The 16,577-nt window shown below is 41.8% G+C and overlaps 1 protein-coding gene across 3 annotated transcripts in view; it reads left to right on the top strand.

The window, feature by feature from the left end:
* The window catches only part of CYP27A1 (cytochrome P450 family 27 subfamily A member 1), a 41,268-nt gene that overhangs the window by 21,220 nt on the left and 3,471 nt on the right, over positions 1-16,577 (top strand). For 2 of the 3 annotated variants that reach the window (XR_015142005.1, XM_086339708.1), the window contains exon 2: positions 12,821-13,011. The exons of the other annotated variant lie outside the window; for it this stretch is intronic. Coding sequence is in view for 1 of the 2 variants with exons in the window: in XM_086339708.1 (XP_086195834.1) it covers positions 12,821-13,011 (191 nt within the window). In the remaining variant the exon portion in view is untranslated. The remainder of the gene's footprint in view (positions 1-12,820; positions 13,012-16,577) is intronic. 3 annotated transcript variants of the gene reach the window in all.

The raw sequence follows: 16,577 nt of genomic DNA, 5'->3' as shown, positions 1-16,577 counted from the left end.
ATCCTGTGTGCTGCGGAGCAACTAAGCCCGCAAGCCACAAGTATTGAGCCTGTGCTCCACAACGAGAGGAAACCACTGCAATGAGAAACCTGCCCACTTCAACTAAAGAGTAGCCCCCCACTCCCCGCAACTAGAGCAAGTCCATGCAGCAACAGAGACCCAGCACAGCCAACAATAAATAGATAAATAAAATTATTTTTTAAAAAAGACATTACACATTTAAAACTTTGGACATTAGAGGAAGTTTCCTAACATTTTGGAAAGTCACATAATTAAACATTGTATTACTGGTTTCACATTTTTGCCAAAGTAGTAGAAGGAATGGCCTCAGACTCCTCACTTGCAGGATCACTTCCCCTTTTGTTCTCTCTTCACTGTAATTCTTGCCCCAAACTATTATAGTTGCTTTTTTTTTTTTTTACAGAAACCCAGACACAGGAATGTAGAACAGGCACCTCAGGAATTCCACAGTGGCTGGAAGCCCAGGGGTCCAGCTCAGGCAGCCAACCCCACCCACTACCAGAAAGGACAAATTTGCACTTACTTTCACTTTTCAGTGGCCAGTTATGGACAAAATAGATAGGACTGTGAGAAGATGCAGGATGGGTCTACTCTCTCCTAACCTGGCCGCCCAACCCCTCCACCCACCACCACTTTCCTCCTCCCCTCACACGCTAAAGAAGAGCCCTAAACAAAAGGGGTCAGATGACTGCGATGCTGAGTTGTGGAGTACCAGGTTGTTGGGGAGCCCCTGCTAGCCTTCAGGAAGAGATTTTATTATCTGTAGCTCTTTTCTAAGAGGGGAGAACAGCACAGCCACATTGGTCAGAACTCAGAGGCGATGGGAAACTCTTCAGGATACCGGGACTTAATGCCTGTCAGGAGATATAGGGGACATAGGGAGGGAGATAGCTGGGTGACAGCTACATGTAGGTCTCCAGTTCTGTTATGGGAGGAAAGGGCATTCAGCCTCAGGGAAGGCTGGTGTGGACAAAAAATGTTGCCTGCCGTATCAGTCAACACAGGATACTGTGGTCATTAAGTCACTGGCCACTGGACCTGCCCCCAGCAATCAGCTGAGAGGGGATCCAGGGTAGAAAAGAGCAGGATACTGGCCCTAGGTAGCTAAAGTGCATATCAAAGGAATGATTTCAATGAGCCCAGACTCTTGCATATATGTGACAGGGACAGAATAAAGGGACAAAGTAGATAATTAAATAATTAATCCTACTAGGGGATTATAAGTAGATAAAATATGGGATACCCTTGTTAAGTTAATGATTACTTAAGAAAGCAAGTTTACTTAACCACAAGACCGAGCAAGCTTGCTTAATGAGCAACACAATCATGCAATAGGAACATGAGACAGGCCCCAAAACAATAAAACAACGGTGGCATGAGGCCCACAGCCTGCCCAGTGAGCTCAGTAAGTTAGGACACGCTCTCTACACACATAAAAAGCAATAATTTGTGGACCTAGCTTGACCATGTAAGGACATGAAAACTCCCCTGCTCAACCTGGAGGAGGAACTAATGATGGAAGCATGACATCTACTCAAGAAAAACAAAAAGGTCTTCTCCCACCACCCTGCTTTTCCTTTTATTATAAAACTGTAGCCAAGTAAGTTCTTGGGGTATAGCATCCTCACCCGGCTGCTTGTAAGCCTCACAAACATCCTATTCTAATAAACCACTTCTTGTCATTACTTTGCTTCTTGTGGAATTCTTTCTGCACCGAGACATAAAGAACCACACAGAGCTCTTCAGAGGACCCTCAAAATGCCACCCAACAGTTTCACATAGAAAAGCACTAAGTTCATTAATTGCAGATGTCTGGTTTTCTTTAAGTAACAGTAATCTTCTGATGTTCCAACTACCTGGGTTTTGTTGCAAAAGCTGTTACATGTACTGTTTCCTCACTTACCTCTTTGGAGCAGTCCCTCAGAGCTATCTGAGAGGCTGCCTTCTGGGCTTAAGGCTTCAGAAATTTCACTTAATAAAACATAATTCTCAACTTTTAGGTTGTGCATTTTTCTCGGTTGACACAGGGTTCAAGCCTCTGTGTCTGCAGACACATGCAAGATCAGGAGGGTGCCACCGCCAGTCTATTACCCAACACAGTGACAGAGCCCCTGTGCTGGAACTGAAACCAGGGCAAAAATCTCCTTCCAGGCAATCTTGACCCCTCAGCTGAAACGAGCAGGACAGCTGTGGATGACTGACTTGAAATCAGAACCCATGACAATGAGACAGGCACATTTTTTTTCCTATAAGATGACCCTTGTTCTAAAAAAAGGCAAATAAATATGAGTTGCCTACTATTATTTGTGATTACATAACACATTTAAGAGAATGTCATTTTGACTTAGTTGAAGTAATTTGCAGAGGTAATACCTGGTAAATTTCTCTATTTATCGTAGAGAAATCAGAAAATATAAAGACACAAAACAAAGAAAATCCAAATCTTCAATCTCAGCACCCTGTACATATTAAGTGTCTGGCACACATAGGTGTTAATAAGCTTTTGTGGGCTTTCCTGGTGACTCAGTGGAAAAGAATCCACCTGTCGATGCAGGAGACATGGATTCGGTCCCTGGTTCGGGAAGATCTCACATGCTGTGGAGCAACTAAGCCCACGTGCCACTACTCTTGAGCCTGTGCCCAAGAGCCTTCCTGTGCACTGCAAGAGAAGCCACCGCAATGAGAAGCCTGCGTACCGCAACTAGAGAGTAGCCCCTGCTTGCTGCAACTAGAGAAAAGCCCTCACAGCAATGAAGACCAGCACAGCCAAAAAGAAATAAATAGAATTTTTTAAAAAAGCATTTGTGAAATGAATGCATAAATATACACATAGTCTTCAGGGTATTAATCCTGCTTGTTTGTCTTTGGTGAATAGACTTCCACATTTCCCCCATGCATCATCCACATATTTACTTTTTGAATGAATGCATACCATATACTCTCTTTTATAACCTGCCCTTTACTAAAATATGAATATCTTTTACTATCACTTGAGTAACAATTTTTAATGGGTATTGCATTGTGGCTACATGAGAATATACTGAAGCTTGTTATATTGTTATATGTTTAGATTTTTTAATGTATAAAGGTTTGGTAAATATATCTATCACTAAATATCCTGCACATCATGAATTAGCTCCTTAAAATAAATTTTCCTAGAGATGGGAATACCAGACCACCTGACCTGCCTCTTGAGAAATTTGTATGCAGGTCAGGAAGCAACAGTTAGAACTGGACATGGAACAACAGACTGGTTCCAAATAGGAAAAGGAGTATGTCAAGGCTGTATATTGTCACCCTGCTTATTTAACTTCTATGCAGAGTACATCATGAGAAATGCTGGGCTGAAAGAAGCACAAGCTGGAATCAAGATTGCTGGGAGAAATATCAATAACCTCCGATATGCAGATGACACCACCCTTATGGCAGAAAGTGAAGAGGAACTAAAAAGCCTCTTGATGAAGGTGAAAGAGGAGAGTGAAAAAGTTGACTTAAAACTCAACATTCAGAAAGCGAAGATCATGGCATCCTGTCCCATCACTTCATGGGAAATAGATGGGGAAACAGTGGAAACAGTGTCAGACTTTATATTTTGGGGCTCCAAAATCACTGCAAATGGTGACTTCACCCATGAAATTAAAAGACGTTTACTCCTTGGAAGAAAAGTTATGACCACCCTAGATAGCATATTTTTTTTTCTTTTCTTTTTTTTTTTTCTTTTTTTAATTTCAAGTATACACAGATAGATAGCATATTGAAAGACAGACATTACTTTGCCAACAAAGGTCCATCTAGTCAAGGTTATGGTTTTTCCAGTGGTCATGTATAGATGTGAAAGTTGGACTGTGAGGAAAGCTGAGTGCCGAAGAATTGATGCTTTTGAGCTGTGGTGTTGGAGAAGACTCTTGAGAGTCCTTTGGACTGCAAGGAGATCCAACTGGGATTTCTTTGGAAGGAATGATGCTGAAGCTGAAACTCCAGTACTTTGGCCACCTCATGCTAAGAGTTGACTCATTGGAAAAGACTCTGATGCTGGGAGGGATTGGGGGCAGGAGGAGAAGGGCACAACAGAGGATGAGATGGCTGGATGGCATCACTGACTCGATGGACATGAATCTGAGTGAACTCCAGGAGATGGTGATGGACAGGGAGGCCTGGAGTACTGCGATTCATCGGGTCGAAAAAAGTCAGACGTGACTGAGCGACTGAACTGAACTGAACTGAAAGTGGAATTGGTGCAGTAAAAGATTTCATCCAGTGCCGGGAGCCAGCACGGGAGTTCCCACCCATGGCAAAGGTTGTGCAGAGAGCTCTGGTGGGCAAGGCGAGCCAGAACTCGAGGGGTGCCTCTCTGGGCCTGCCTGAGCGTCTACCCAAAAACCAAAATCTGTTTTACTATTTCACGACTTTTACCAACTCCTCTGACAGTCACGGGGGTTGGGGGCGGGGGGGGCTATCCCTAACCACCTTTTCTCTGAAGGAAATCAACTTAGAGCTCAAGCTAATTAATTAGCCTCCTGGGCATAATAGGAGTGTTTAAATACAAACCCCTCAGATGGCTCTCTAACTTGCCTGACAGGTTTACCCGGACTTCTACAGCTACACATACGATTGTTTACAGTCTCCCAACCGCGGAGAGGCACGGGAAGCTTAAGATACTCAAATAATATAGAGCTTCTCGGAGAGTTAGAAATTGTCAGAATAGAACTAGTAGATTTCATTGTTGAGCCAATGCTTGCTGCCAAGTTTCCACATCCCCTGTATTGTATCCTTGGAAGTGTATTAATTAATATAGTTGGGATGTAGAAAAAATAAGTAGTGGCCTTGGTGTTAACAACTTTAGACCCTTAAGGTAATAAATTCTTTCCTTTGTTGTAAACCCACTGCACCTTTGCCCTATAGGAATGCAACTGTATCTAACACCTTCGGAGGATGGCGCCAAACTTTAAAATAATTACTCCTAGAGAAAATAAGTCTTATGGTTGACAAACCTTTATCAGAGTCATAAAATGTTAACAGGCCTTCTGGCCAGAAGATGATGTAAATCACCTAAACCATTTGTATATGATAAATTTGCAGAAAAGAAAGCCTGGTCTCAATAAGGATCAAAGACTGCTGACTTTGCATGATTTCATACCCCCTATTATCCTCTATGTGCAACTTAGGGTATATAAGCTCCCTTTGAAAATAAAGCTACGGGCCTTGTTCACCAAAGCTTGGTCTCCCTGTGTCGTTCTTTCTTGTTTCCTTTTCTTCCTTTTCTCTTCTGTTCTTCCTTCATGCCAAAACAATTGGAGCGCGGGGGTCTTCTGCGACTACTTATTTACCTGGGCTTCTAAGACCCACTCGAGAAGGTGCCTAAGGTGGGGCACCTTCCACTATTTGAGAGGGCGCCTGCGGCCTCTGTGGTCAGAGCTAACCTGGTGTCACAGGTTATATTGATTTTCCGCGTAAACCAGTTATTATTGAGCATCTAATAAATCTCTGCTTTGCTATTCTAATCACCAACGCCATCCTCCTGAGGGAATCCCTGGATCCAACAGGGGCTGCTGCTGCTGCTGCTGCTAAGTCACTTCAGTCGTGTCTGACTCTGTGCGACCCCATAGACGGCAGCCCACCAGACTTCCCTGTCCCTGGGATTCTCCAGGCAAGAACACTGGAGTGGGTTGCCATTTCCTTCTCCAATGCATGAAAGTGAAAAGTGAAAGTGAAGTTGCTCAGTCGTGTCCGACTCTAGCGACCCCATGGACTGCAGCCCACCAGGCTCCCCCATCCATGGGATTTTCCAGGCAAAAGTACTGTAGTGGGGTGCCATTGCCTTCTCCGCCAACCTGGGCTGGACCCCGGTAATCCTGGCCTTTGATATATATTGGCTGCCAAATCATCCTCCAGAAGTTATAAGGGCAACAACTTTGTGCAATAGGGGGAATTCCCATTTCTAAAAAAAAGACTCTGCTGGTGTCTTCTTCCCAGAGCAAATAAACAAATGAGCAAACACCCCTTAAAACCTGATCTTTAATCCTATATAAGTAGCTGGCAAGGCAAAGGAAAGGTTGGTCTGGTCCTCTCTTCTTCTCGATTCACAAGAGAGGAAGTCTTGGAACCACAGAAGAGCCAACTCAGGGGAAGTTCCCTCACTCCCTTTCTGTTCTCTCTTTGCTGAGGGGAAATCTCAGCAGGGCCCTTTCTGAGCCTCTGGAGGTTTTAAGTTATCACAAACTTCTAGGCTTTTTCTTAGGGGAAATTCATGAAGTATAAAACAATGAACCATTTTAAAGTGCACAATTCAGCAGCATTTAGTGTATTATTAATGTTATAAAACTACTGCCTCTCTCTAGTTTCATAACTTTTTCAAATTTTGATACCCTAGAAAGAGACCCTGTTATTAGTCACTCCTCATTCCCCTTCATGCCACCCTTTGGTATAAACATTAATCTGCTTTCCATCTTTATGGATTTGCCTTTTCAAATATATCATATAAATGGAATCATACCGTATGAGACCTTTTGTCTCAGCTTCTTTCAGTTAGCATATGTTTTCAAATTTCATCCAAATTTTAGCTTGTATTGTATTCCCGTACTTTGTTCCTTTTTATGGTGGAATACTATTCCATTGTATGTATATCCCGCAATTTGCTTTCCCATTCATCAGTTGATGACTTTCAGGTTGTTTCCACCTTTTGACGACTCTAAGTAATCCTGCTATAATCATTGCTGTACAAGTTTCTGTGTGGTATATGTTTTCATTTCTGTTAAGTATATACCTAGGAATGGAATTGCTGGATCATATGGTAATTCTTAATGTTTAACTTTTTGGGAACTTGCCAAATGGTTTTCTACAGCAGCTGCACTATTTTTACTTTCCCATCAGCAATGTACAAGGGCTTCAATTTCTCCACCTGCTTGCCAACAACTTGTTGTATTCAGTTTTTTGGATTTAAGTCATTCTAGTGGATATAACCCCAGGAGAAAGAAATGGCAACCCACTCCAGTATTCTTGCCTGGTAAATCCCTTGGATGGAGGAACCTGGTGGGCTACAGTCCACGGGGTCACAAAAGAGTCAGATACAACTTAGTGACTAAACAACAAGTGGATATAAAATGCTTCCTTTTTATGGGTTTGATTTTCATTCCTTAATGATCAGTGATGTCGAACATCTCTGTGTGTTTATTGGTTATTTGTATATCTTTGGAGAAATGTCAAGTGCTTTCATCCTTTGAAAATTGGATTGTCTTCTTCTTGTTGAGTTTTAAAGAGTTGTCTGTATATTCTGGATATTAAACCCTCATCAGATATATGATATGCCAATATTTTCTCTCATTATGTAAATTGTTATTCACATTCTTGATAAAGTCCTTTGATATGCAAAAGTTTTAAATTTTTATGAAGTCCAATTTTCTATTTTTTTCCTTTTATTGCTCATATGTTACTATTCAAATCTAAGAATCCATTGCTAAATCCAAGATCATGATGATTTTCCACTGTGTTTTATTCTGAGAGTTTTATAGTTTTAGCTCTTTTATTTAGAGTTTTGGTCCATTTTGAGTTAAGTTTTGTACATGAAGTGAGGTAGGGGTCCAACTTTGCTCTTTTGCACTTGGTTATCCATTTGTCCTAACACCATTTATTGATGAGATTGTTCTTTTCCCCCTGAATGATCTGGGCACTCTTGTCAAAAATCAATTGACCATAGATATTTAGGTTTATTTCTGGATACCTTTGATTCTAGTCCATGGGTCTATACGTGTATCATTATGCTATTACCAAACTGTTTTAATTACTGTAGCTTTGTAATAAGTTTTAAAATTAGAAAGTATGAGTCTTCCATCTTTGTTTTTCTTTTTAAACATTGTTTCAGCTATGTGTAGGGCTCTTGCAATTTCATATGAATTTGAGGATTGGTTTCTGAGAAAAGCCCATGAAAAGTTTAATGGAGATTGCATTGAATCTGTAGGTCACTTGGGGGAGCAGTGCCATTTTAACAGTATTAAGTTACCCAATCTGTGAACATAGGATATCTTTCCATTTATTTAGGCCTTTAATTTCTTTCAGCAGTGTTTTGTAGTTTTCAGTGTACAAGTGTTTTACCTCCTTGGTTAAATTTATTATTAGTAATTTTATTCTTTTGGATGTTATATATTAGTTTACTTTGGCTGCTCTAACAAAATACCACAAACTGGGTGTCTTAAACAACAAAATTTTTTTCACAGTTCTGAAGGCTGAAAGTAGAAGATAAGGTACCAGCATAGTTGATTTCTGGTGAGAGTCTTTTTCTAACGGGTAGAGCAGGCACATGCCCATTAGCTGGAGACTGTTGGTGTTACAGCCTTAGCACAGTAGTTTGAGGTCCCACTATACCAACAGTGGACCTCACTGTGGTCCTTGTGGTAAAGGGTACAGTAAGAGGTGGATCGTAGTCTTCTCCCCAGGGCGCTCCAGGCCCTCAGGCCTTGGGGCTGGTGGGGTAATCTAGAGAGGCCCAGGGACGGGCTGAAGGCTGGGGCTATGTCCTGAAGAGCTCCTGAGTCCTTGCAAGGGCCGCCCACTAGCTGGCCCCAGGCTTCAAGGCAGCAGTGAACTTCTCCCCTATCCCCACCTCTGCAACCTAATGGCAGTGGCAATATTCATGGGTCACAGTCCATGTAGGCCTCAGAAACTGGACACTGCCATGGAAGTAACCTTCATCCAACTTCAGGCTTTCCATTCAAATAGTTTCAAAAATAGGTACAGTTTAGATTGGTTATTTACTCCTAGGAGGTGACCAGAGGTCAGGGTTAAGTTGAAAGGACATTTCACGTCACTACTTCAGGTCCAGCTCTGTGGTTGGGGCTATTTTCAAAGAAGGGTGATTCTTGTGAGCTGGTTGGTTTGTGCTACAACAAGTATTCCTATTGGTCCTATACAAATGATTGTCTCAAGTGAAAAGCCTGAGGGCCAGCTCGGTCCTGGGTACCTGGCTCCCTCAGTGATGACAGCTGGGCTGAGCCTGGGAACCTGGCCCTGAAGGTGCCAGCAGCTGAGAACTGCCTCTTCAGCCAGGCATGGGCACTGGCGGGAGGACCCAGACTGGGTACTAGATGAATGCTGCTGAACAGGGTCATGAGCCCACACAGGGACCCCCTCCTGTTAGCCAGGGCCTGGATCTGAGAGGGTGAAAGTTGAGCCATGGGCCCTTGCCCATTTTTGTCAGAATAGAGAATAACATTTGTCTTGGTGGAGGTTTATAGGTACATGGTGACCTGACTGTGATCTGACCTCAAGAACAAAGGATCTGACACCAAGAAATTTTTTTTTTTTTTGGACATCAAGAAATTTGCAACAACTAAACCATGCCCCGGGCTTCCCAGGTGGCGCTAATGATAAAGAATTGGCCTACCAATGCAGGAGATACAAGAAATGTGTAGTTTGAGTACTGGGTCGGGGAGACCCCCTGGAGGAGGACATGGGAAACTACTCCAGTATTCTTGCCTGGAGAATTCCATGGACACAGGAGCCTGGCAGGCTGCGGTCCATAGGGTTGCAAAGAGTCAGACACGACTGAGCAACTAAGCACGCAGGCACAACCATGCCCCTCCTTCTCCTTCATCTTTCTTATAAAAGGGCTTTGCTGAAAGCTTTCAGGAAGTTCAGGGATTTTAAGGCATGAGCCACTCACTTATCTCCTCACATGGCCCTGCAGTAAGCCTTTCTCTGCTGCAAATTCTGATGTTTTGGTATTGTTTGGCCTCATTGTGCACTGGGCACACAGACTTGTATTTTGTAACAGTTTTTCTGGCTTGCAGACAACTACCTTCTCCCTGTGTACTTAAATGATCTTTGCTTGGTGGGTGTGTGTGTATGTGCACACACACAGAGAACTCTCTGATGTCTCTTCTTAGGAGGATACTTACTGATCCTACTGCATCAGGGCCCCGCTCTTATTTAATCTTACTTTCTTAGATGTCTCTTCTCTAAATATACACTGAGGGTTGGGGCTTCAACCCATGAGTTTTGGAGAGATGCAAACATTCAGTCCATAAAAGATGCTATTATAATTATCTATTAGAATTATTCTCTTAATTTCCTTTTCACATTATCCTGCCAGGCTTTTTAAAATTAATGCCTGCCCCAGTGGAGCCGTTGTTATCAGTGTCCTATGTATCCTCTCCCCTGCTTCCTTTCTGACTCTGTCTCATAAGCTCTGTTTTATCTGCAGCTTGTTATTCTTCCACTTGATTCATTGGCAACTGCTAAATATTTACTGAGTGCCTGTAATGCGTTTATCAGTGTGTCTAGCAGTAGGGGAGGTATAAAGAAGTACAACATGGTTCCTGTCCTTGAAGACTTTCACTTTAGTTAAAGAAACAGACATCTACATCTACAAAATAATTTGGGAAATGAACTTCCTTGGTGGTCCAGTGATTAAGACTTCACCTTCCAATGCAGGGGGTATGAGTTTGGTCCCTGTTCAGGGAACCAAGATCCTGCAAGCATCTCGGGCGAAAAACCAAAACATAAAATACAAGCGGTATTGTAACAAATTCAATAGAGACTTTTTAAATGGTCCACATTAAAAAAATCTTTAAAAAAATTAAGGAACCATTTATAAGCATAAGTAATCCAATTCTTAACTACGTGGCTCACACCTTAGGATGTAAATAAACTGTAAAAGGGTAGGTCACAGCAGTGTCCCCAGCCCCTAGATCAGTATAGGAGGAACAGGATATGAGCTCAATAAATGAGTATTGGATGAATTTAATACTGTCCATCTTTGGAATTTCATCTGGCAGAGGCTAGCCCTCCCATTCATCCTGGAAGATGATCCCCAGGGGACTCTGGTCTGCAAAGGGGCATTTAGATAGGACGTATCTGAGAACGCTAGGGCTCTCTAACTGGTTCAGGTTACGGCTTAATGGTAGGCTCACAGACATAGCACACATCTCTCAGCAGGTGTTCTGGTGTCTTTCTAAAATAAGTTCTTACATAAATAGATCCTTGTTAAGTTCCACCGAGTAAACTAACTGAGAAGAGGAGTATGAAGGAAGAGGGAAGAAAGCAATGTCTAGGCATGGGGGAAAATGTCCCAGAAAATTCCAAACCAATAGCCAGGAAGTGGTGCCAGGAGCTTTGGATTCCAGGCAAGAAGTGGTGCCCAAGCTTATTAATCTGGTCCTTTAAAATACGATTTTTTTCTGATTCCAAGATGAAGGTAGAATACTTGAAAAACAAATCACAGTATAAAGAAGAAAGTAAACTATCTATAAACCATGACCTAGAGATAAGTATTGTTTGCATCATTATATAAAAACATTACATGTCATTTTACTTGAACTTAACAGAAGGAAAAGAAATCAAACTTCAGATAAGAAACTAGTATTTAATGTCAACAGTAAGACCCAGTAAAATTGATGATTCTATGGACTATGAGTTCTATAATTTGCATAAAAATCTCTTCTCTATAATTAAAAAAAGTTTATTTATTTTATTTTTGGCTGTGTCAGGTCCCAGCTGTGGCATGAAGGATCTTTGTGGTATCTTTCAGTACAGTGTGCGGGCTTCTCTCTAGTTGTGGCACACACCTTGGAAGTGGCAGCAAGTGGGCTCAATTGCCCTGTGGAATGTGGATCTTAGTTGCCAACCAGGGATCAAACCCGTGTCCTCTTTATTGAAAGGCAGACTCTTAACCACTGGACCACCAGGGACGTCCCTTGTGTCCATAATTACAATGTTTCTTTTATAGAAACCCTTTGGACTAATTTTGATATTGGAACACATCCGATCCTCTTAAAACATATTCAGTAACAGATTATGAAAGATGAAGTACTTGGGAAAGCACTATGTTTCATTTTATTTCAGGGTAATTTAGCTAATAAATTTAATCTTAGTATTTCTGGATTTTTTAAAGTTTTACCTCCCCCTGCCAAAACATATTGTTTTCTCCCTTATTTTCAACAACTATAAAAACATCATTCATTTGCAATGTCAATTTCATAGATGTTATGTGTCTCAACTGTCAAGTGCTGTAGAAATTCTAAGATAAAATATTGAGAATTACTTTCCTTAACACAGCTAATAAGATTTTTTATTAAAAAAATTCATGCCACATAGTTTACTTCATACTTACATCTTGATTTTCTCATTCAGCTTCTTATTTTTCCTGGCATTTCTAGTTGTGTTTCTTTTTTCTTATTGGTTACACGAGATGCTTATCTTCTCATGTTTGGAAGCAAACTGCAGGAAATTTAAATGCCTTCTATGACAGGAGGTACAAGAGATTCAGGTTGGATCCCTGGGTTGGGGAGATCTCCTGGAATAGGAAATGGCAACCAGCTCCACTATTCTTGCCTGGGAAATCCCCTGGACACAGAAGCCTGGCAGGCTACAGTCCATGGGGTTGCTAAGAGTCAGACATGACTGAGCAGCTGAGCACACACACATGAAGGGGCCATAGACATTCTACTGTACTTCACTAAGGGCTCAGTTTCCCTAAAACCATGGACCCCCAATACCCATACCTCAGCCTACTCCAGTTTACCAGGTATCTCATTTTTCCAAAATTTCATTCCTCTAAGACCTTAGTTCCCCCAGTTCTGCCAGCTACTCATTGCTCTCAATACTTTAACTCCTGTGTCACCATTTTGTCCAGTGTTCTCCTTTTAAGACTACAGGCCATCCCAGCACCTACCTCCTACACAGTGAGTTTTGCCCAGCCCACCTGCTCTGGTGTGGCCATCGGACATTTCCTCTATCCTGTTTCTCCTCTCCAGGAAGTGCCTGCTTGCCTAGGCCATCATGATTCAGCTTTGGTTGAACCCCACAGGTGCTGAACAAGGCCAAGTACGGCCCAATATGGATAAACCGAGTAGGGCCTCAGATGCACGTGCACCTGGCCAGTGCCCCACTCCTGGAGCAAGTGATGCGCCAAGAGGGCAAGTACCCGGTACGGGACGACATGAAACTATGGAAGGAGCACCGGGACCAGCAAGGCCTGTCCTATGGGCCCTTCACCACGTGAGCTGGGGCTGGAGGGACTGGAAGAGGGCCCCAGAGGCCAGGCCCAGGAAGTGGCACTGGGCAGCCAGAGGATAATGGGCAGAGTAGGATCTCCCTGTGTCCTCCGAGCCTGAGTCTAGAAAAAAGCCTCTGTGTCTAGAAAGCGGTGGTTGGGTTGGACTGAAGCCCATGGACCATTCATTGGCTTTTCCACTAATATATCCTATGACTATAAACGGATGAATAATATACCCTCCTTGGGCTTATGTTTCTTATGTATAAAATGGGAAGCTTGAATTACAGGATCTCCAAGGTATCTTTCAGACCTTTCAAGCTCCATGATTCTGTATTATGGTTGAAAACATATTAACTCAAATCCTACTGGGACATATTTACTTATAGTTGAAAAAAAAAAAAAACACAGCAGCATCATATTAGTTGGGAGGGCTCAATTTAATTTTAAGAATATTTTCCAAATTATGTATTATATGCTTGTTGTTGGTTATAACTTTCATGGATGCTCTCAACACAGAGAGATACGTGTAGGTTTTAGCCTCAAAGTCATACCTAGAAAAGTTAAGATTATTTTGGCAGTGACACATTGAAAGATAAGCTGAGTATATTATATATTCAAATACCAATTAAGGTAAATAATTGAGAATCATTGGTGATAAACCATTCCCAGTGCCACAACTTGTAATTGGGTATATTACCAGGCTTCTTTTTGCTATAGTATGTTAAAAGAGCTTCCAAAACAATGAATGGCTTTTTATTTTCCCTAGTTGTCTGACATTCACGTTTCTAAAGTTATTTTTTTAAGGGATTAAAGTTAATCCAGGTGGTTGAAGTAATAGCAACAACACTGATAATAACTGAGTGTTTATGACACACCAGACATCAGGCGAGTCTCTTTACATTTATTATTTCATTCTAACCTCAAAACAAGGGCGGGAAGTAGATAGTATTATTAATCCCCATTTCACAAGTAAAGAAACTGAGGCCTAGAAGGGTTTGGTTTTTGCACGACTTGCCAGAAGTGACGCGGTGAGTAGTGACATAGATCTCTCTGATTCTGGAAGAAGGACTTACTGCCTTGACGTGTTTGGAAAGGAACAGACTGCTTGGAAGGTTCATTTTCTGTGTCTTTGATGCCTGTATGTTCATTCTGTCATTTCATAGCTTTCTCTTTTCCTGGTTCCTTCAGAGGTGGGTGGTTTCAGAACTTAATTCCTTGGTCCTTTTTTCTAAGTTTTGAGAAGAGAATAGAGAATGTTCTTTAAGAGATGTTTAGCCTGATATCTGACCTTGAGGGCAAGATTTGGGTCTCAAGGATGCTGTACAATATTTGAGACCCAAATCTTGCCAAGAGAGTAAATCCTTAAAGTTTATATTTTTATGGTGACAGATGGTCAGTTCAGTTCAGTCGCTCAGTTGTGTCCGACTCTGCGACCCCACGGACTGCAGCACACCAGGCTTTCCTGTCCATCACCAACTCCCAGAGCTTACTCAAAACTCATGTCCATCAAGTCGGTGATGCCATCCAACCATCTCATCCTCTGTCGTCTCCTTCTCCTCCCACATTCTAGTCTTGTTATGGTGATCATTTTGCAATGTATTCAGATGTTAAATCATTATATTGAAACAAATATAATGTTGTATGTCAATTATAACTCAACAATAATAATAATAATAAAAGATTTGGGTCTCAGTTTTTCACCAGGTCAGGCCATCACTGGACTTGATGGTTCAGATTTAGAGCTGGAGCTAAACATATATATATATATATATATATATATATATATATCCCTTTGTGATCTATTATACCCATTTCCTCTAAAGCCAGTTTCCTAAATATGTTATATAATATATGTATTTAAAATCTATTTTGCTAACTTATGAGACTTTTTTGTTTTAACATATATATATATATATATATATATTTAAAATCTCATTTTCTGAAGCATTGTTTCCCAAGAAATATTTTAAAAACCACAGAAGGTTCTCATTTAAGTTCTGCAAATCTATTCCTATTGTTGGGAGAGTTTTACTCTTGGAGAAGCACCCAAAACCTGAAGTTCCAATAAATACGTCTGTTCTGGTTTTCATTTCTTTTCTAGCAACACTTTTATTGCAGTTTCCCCCAACATAAGATGTCGCTAGTGTAAAGAACCTACCTCCAAATGCAGGAGACCTAAGAGATGCGTGTTCAATCCCTGGGTCGGAACGATTCCTGGAGGAGGGCATGGCAACCCACTCCAGTATTCTTGCCTGGAGAATCCCATGGACAGAGGAGCCTGGTGGGCTCAGTCCATAGGGCCATAAAGAGCTGGACATGATGGAAGCAACTTAGCACACACACCAATATAAGAAAGAAAATTCCTAGGGTTTGAAGTTCATTTATTTATTTATTTACTTTGTTTTTTAAGGTTCATTTAAGTAAAATATATTTTTCAAATTTATTGAAGTATAGTTGGCTTACAGTGCTGTGCTGTGCTTAGTCACTCAGTCGCATCCAACTGTTTGCAACTCCATGTTTTGTAGCCCACCAGGCACTTCTGTTCATGGGGATTCTCCAAGCAAGAACACTGGAGCATGCCCTTCTCCAGGGGATCTTCCCAAACCAGGGATCGGACCCAGGTCTCCCACATTGCAGGCAGATTCTTTACTGTCTGAGCCACCAGGGAGCCCAATAGTTCAAAACAAAAAACCTGATTCTTGCCTTAATACTTGTGAATGTTTTTCTTTTTTAAAGACCGTATGAATTTTTAAAATTAGAGAGTAATATTTATTGTAAAAATTCCAGTAATAAAATATCATCTCCCTACCCCTTGGTCCCATCCCATCCTCCTAAGTAATCCTGACAATTTGGTGTATATTCTTATCTTGTTGTTGTTTAGTCGCTAAGTTGTATCCAACTCTTTGTGACCCCTGGGCTGTAGCCCTCCAGGTTCCTCCATCCAAGGAATTCTCCAGGCAAGAATACTGTAGTGGGTTGCTATGCCGTGCTCCAGGGGATATTCCCAACCCAGGGATCGAACCTGCCTCTCTTACATCTACCTGCATTGGCAGGTGGGTTCTTTACCCCTACTGCCACCTGGGAAGCCCTATATTCTTCTCTGTGAACATACAGATATGCATGTAGATATATATAGGGTTCCCTCTCTTCCTCTTAAAATTTTACCATGTTATACTTATTACTCTACATCTAGCTTTTAAAAAAATTGACCCATACCCAGCTTGCTTAGGAAAGGTAATGGGTTTGGGGGACTGCTGAAGATGGGAGTAGCTCCTGAACATTAAGCCCCTGAATGGGAAGTGTGTGTCCATCCCCATGAGAATCCCTGTCTAACCAGGGTGAGGACCCAAATACCTACTGCATGGTTATGGCAAGACGAACTGGGGCATCAGCCAGATAATGCTGTCTCCTTGGCGCCTTGAGCCTAGCAGAGCACAAAGGTCCTCTGAGCACCTCAAGAACCCTCAGTTGCTCTCTTTTATCCCTCATCATCAACACAGAGGGACCAGAGCCACTGTAGCTGCCTAGCTCATTTCACATACAGAAGATTATAGAGTTGTGTCATCCT

Source organism: Bos grunniens, chromosome 2 (assembly GCF_055505025.1).
Source record: "Bos grunniens cultivar Pamir isolate PY7600 chromosome 2, Bosgru_T2T1.0, whole genome shotgun sequence".
NCBI lineage: Eukaryota > Metazoa > Chordata > Mammalia > Artiodactyla > Bovidae > Bos > Bos grunniens.
This window is presented reverse-complemented; position numbering and strand designations above follow the sequence as displayed.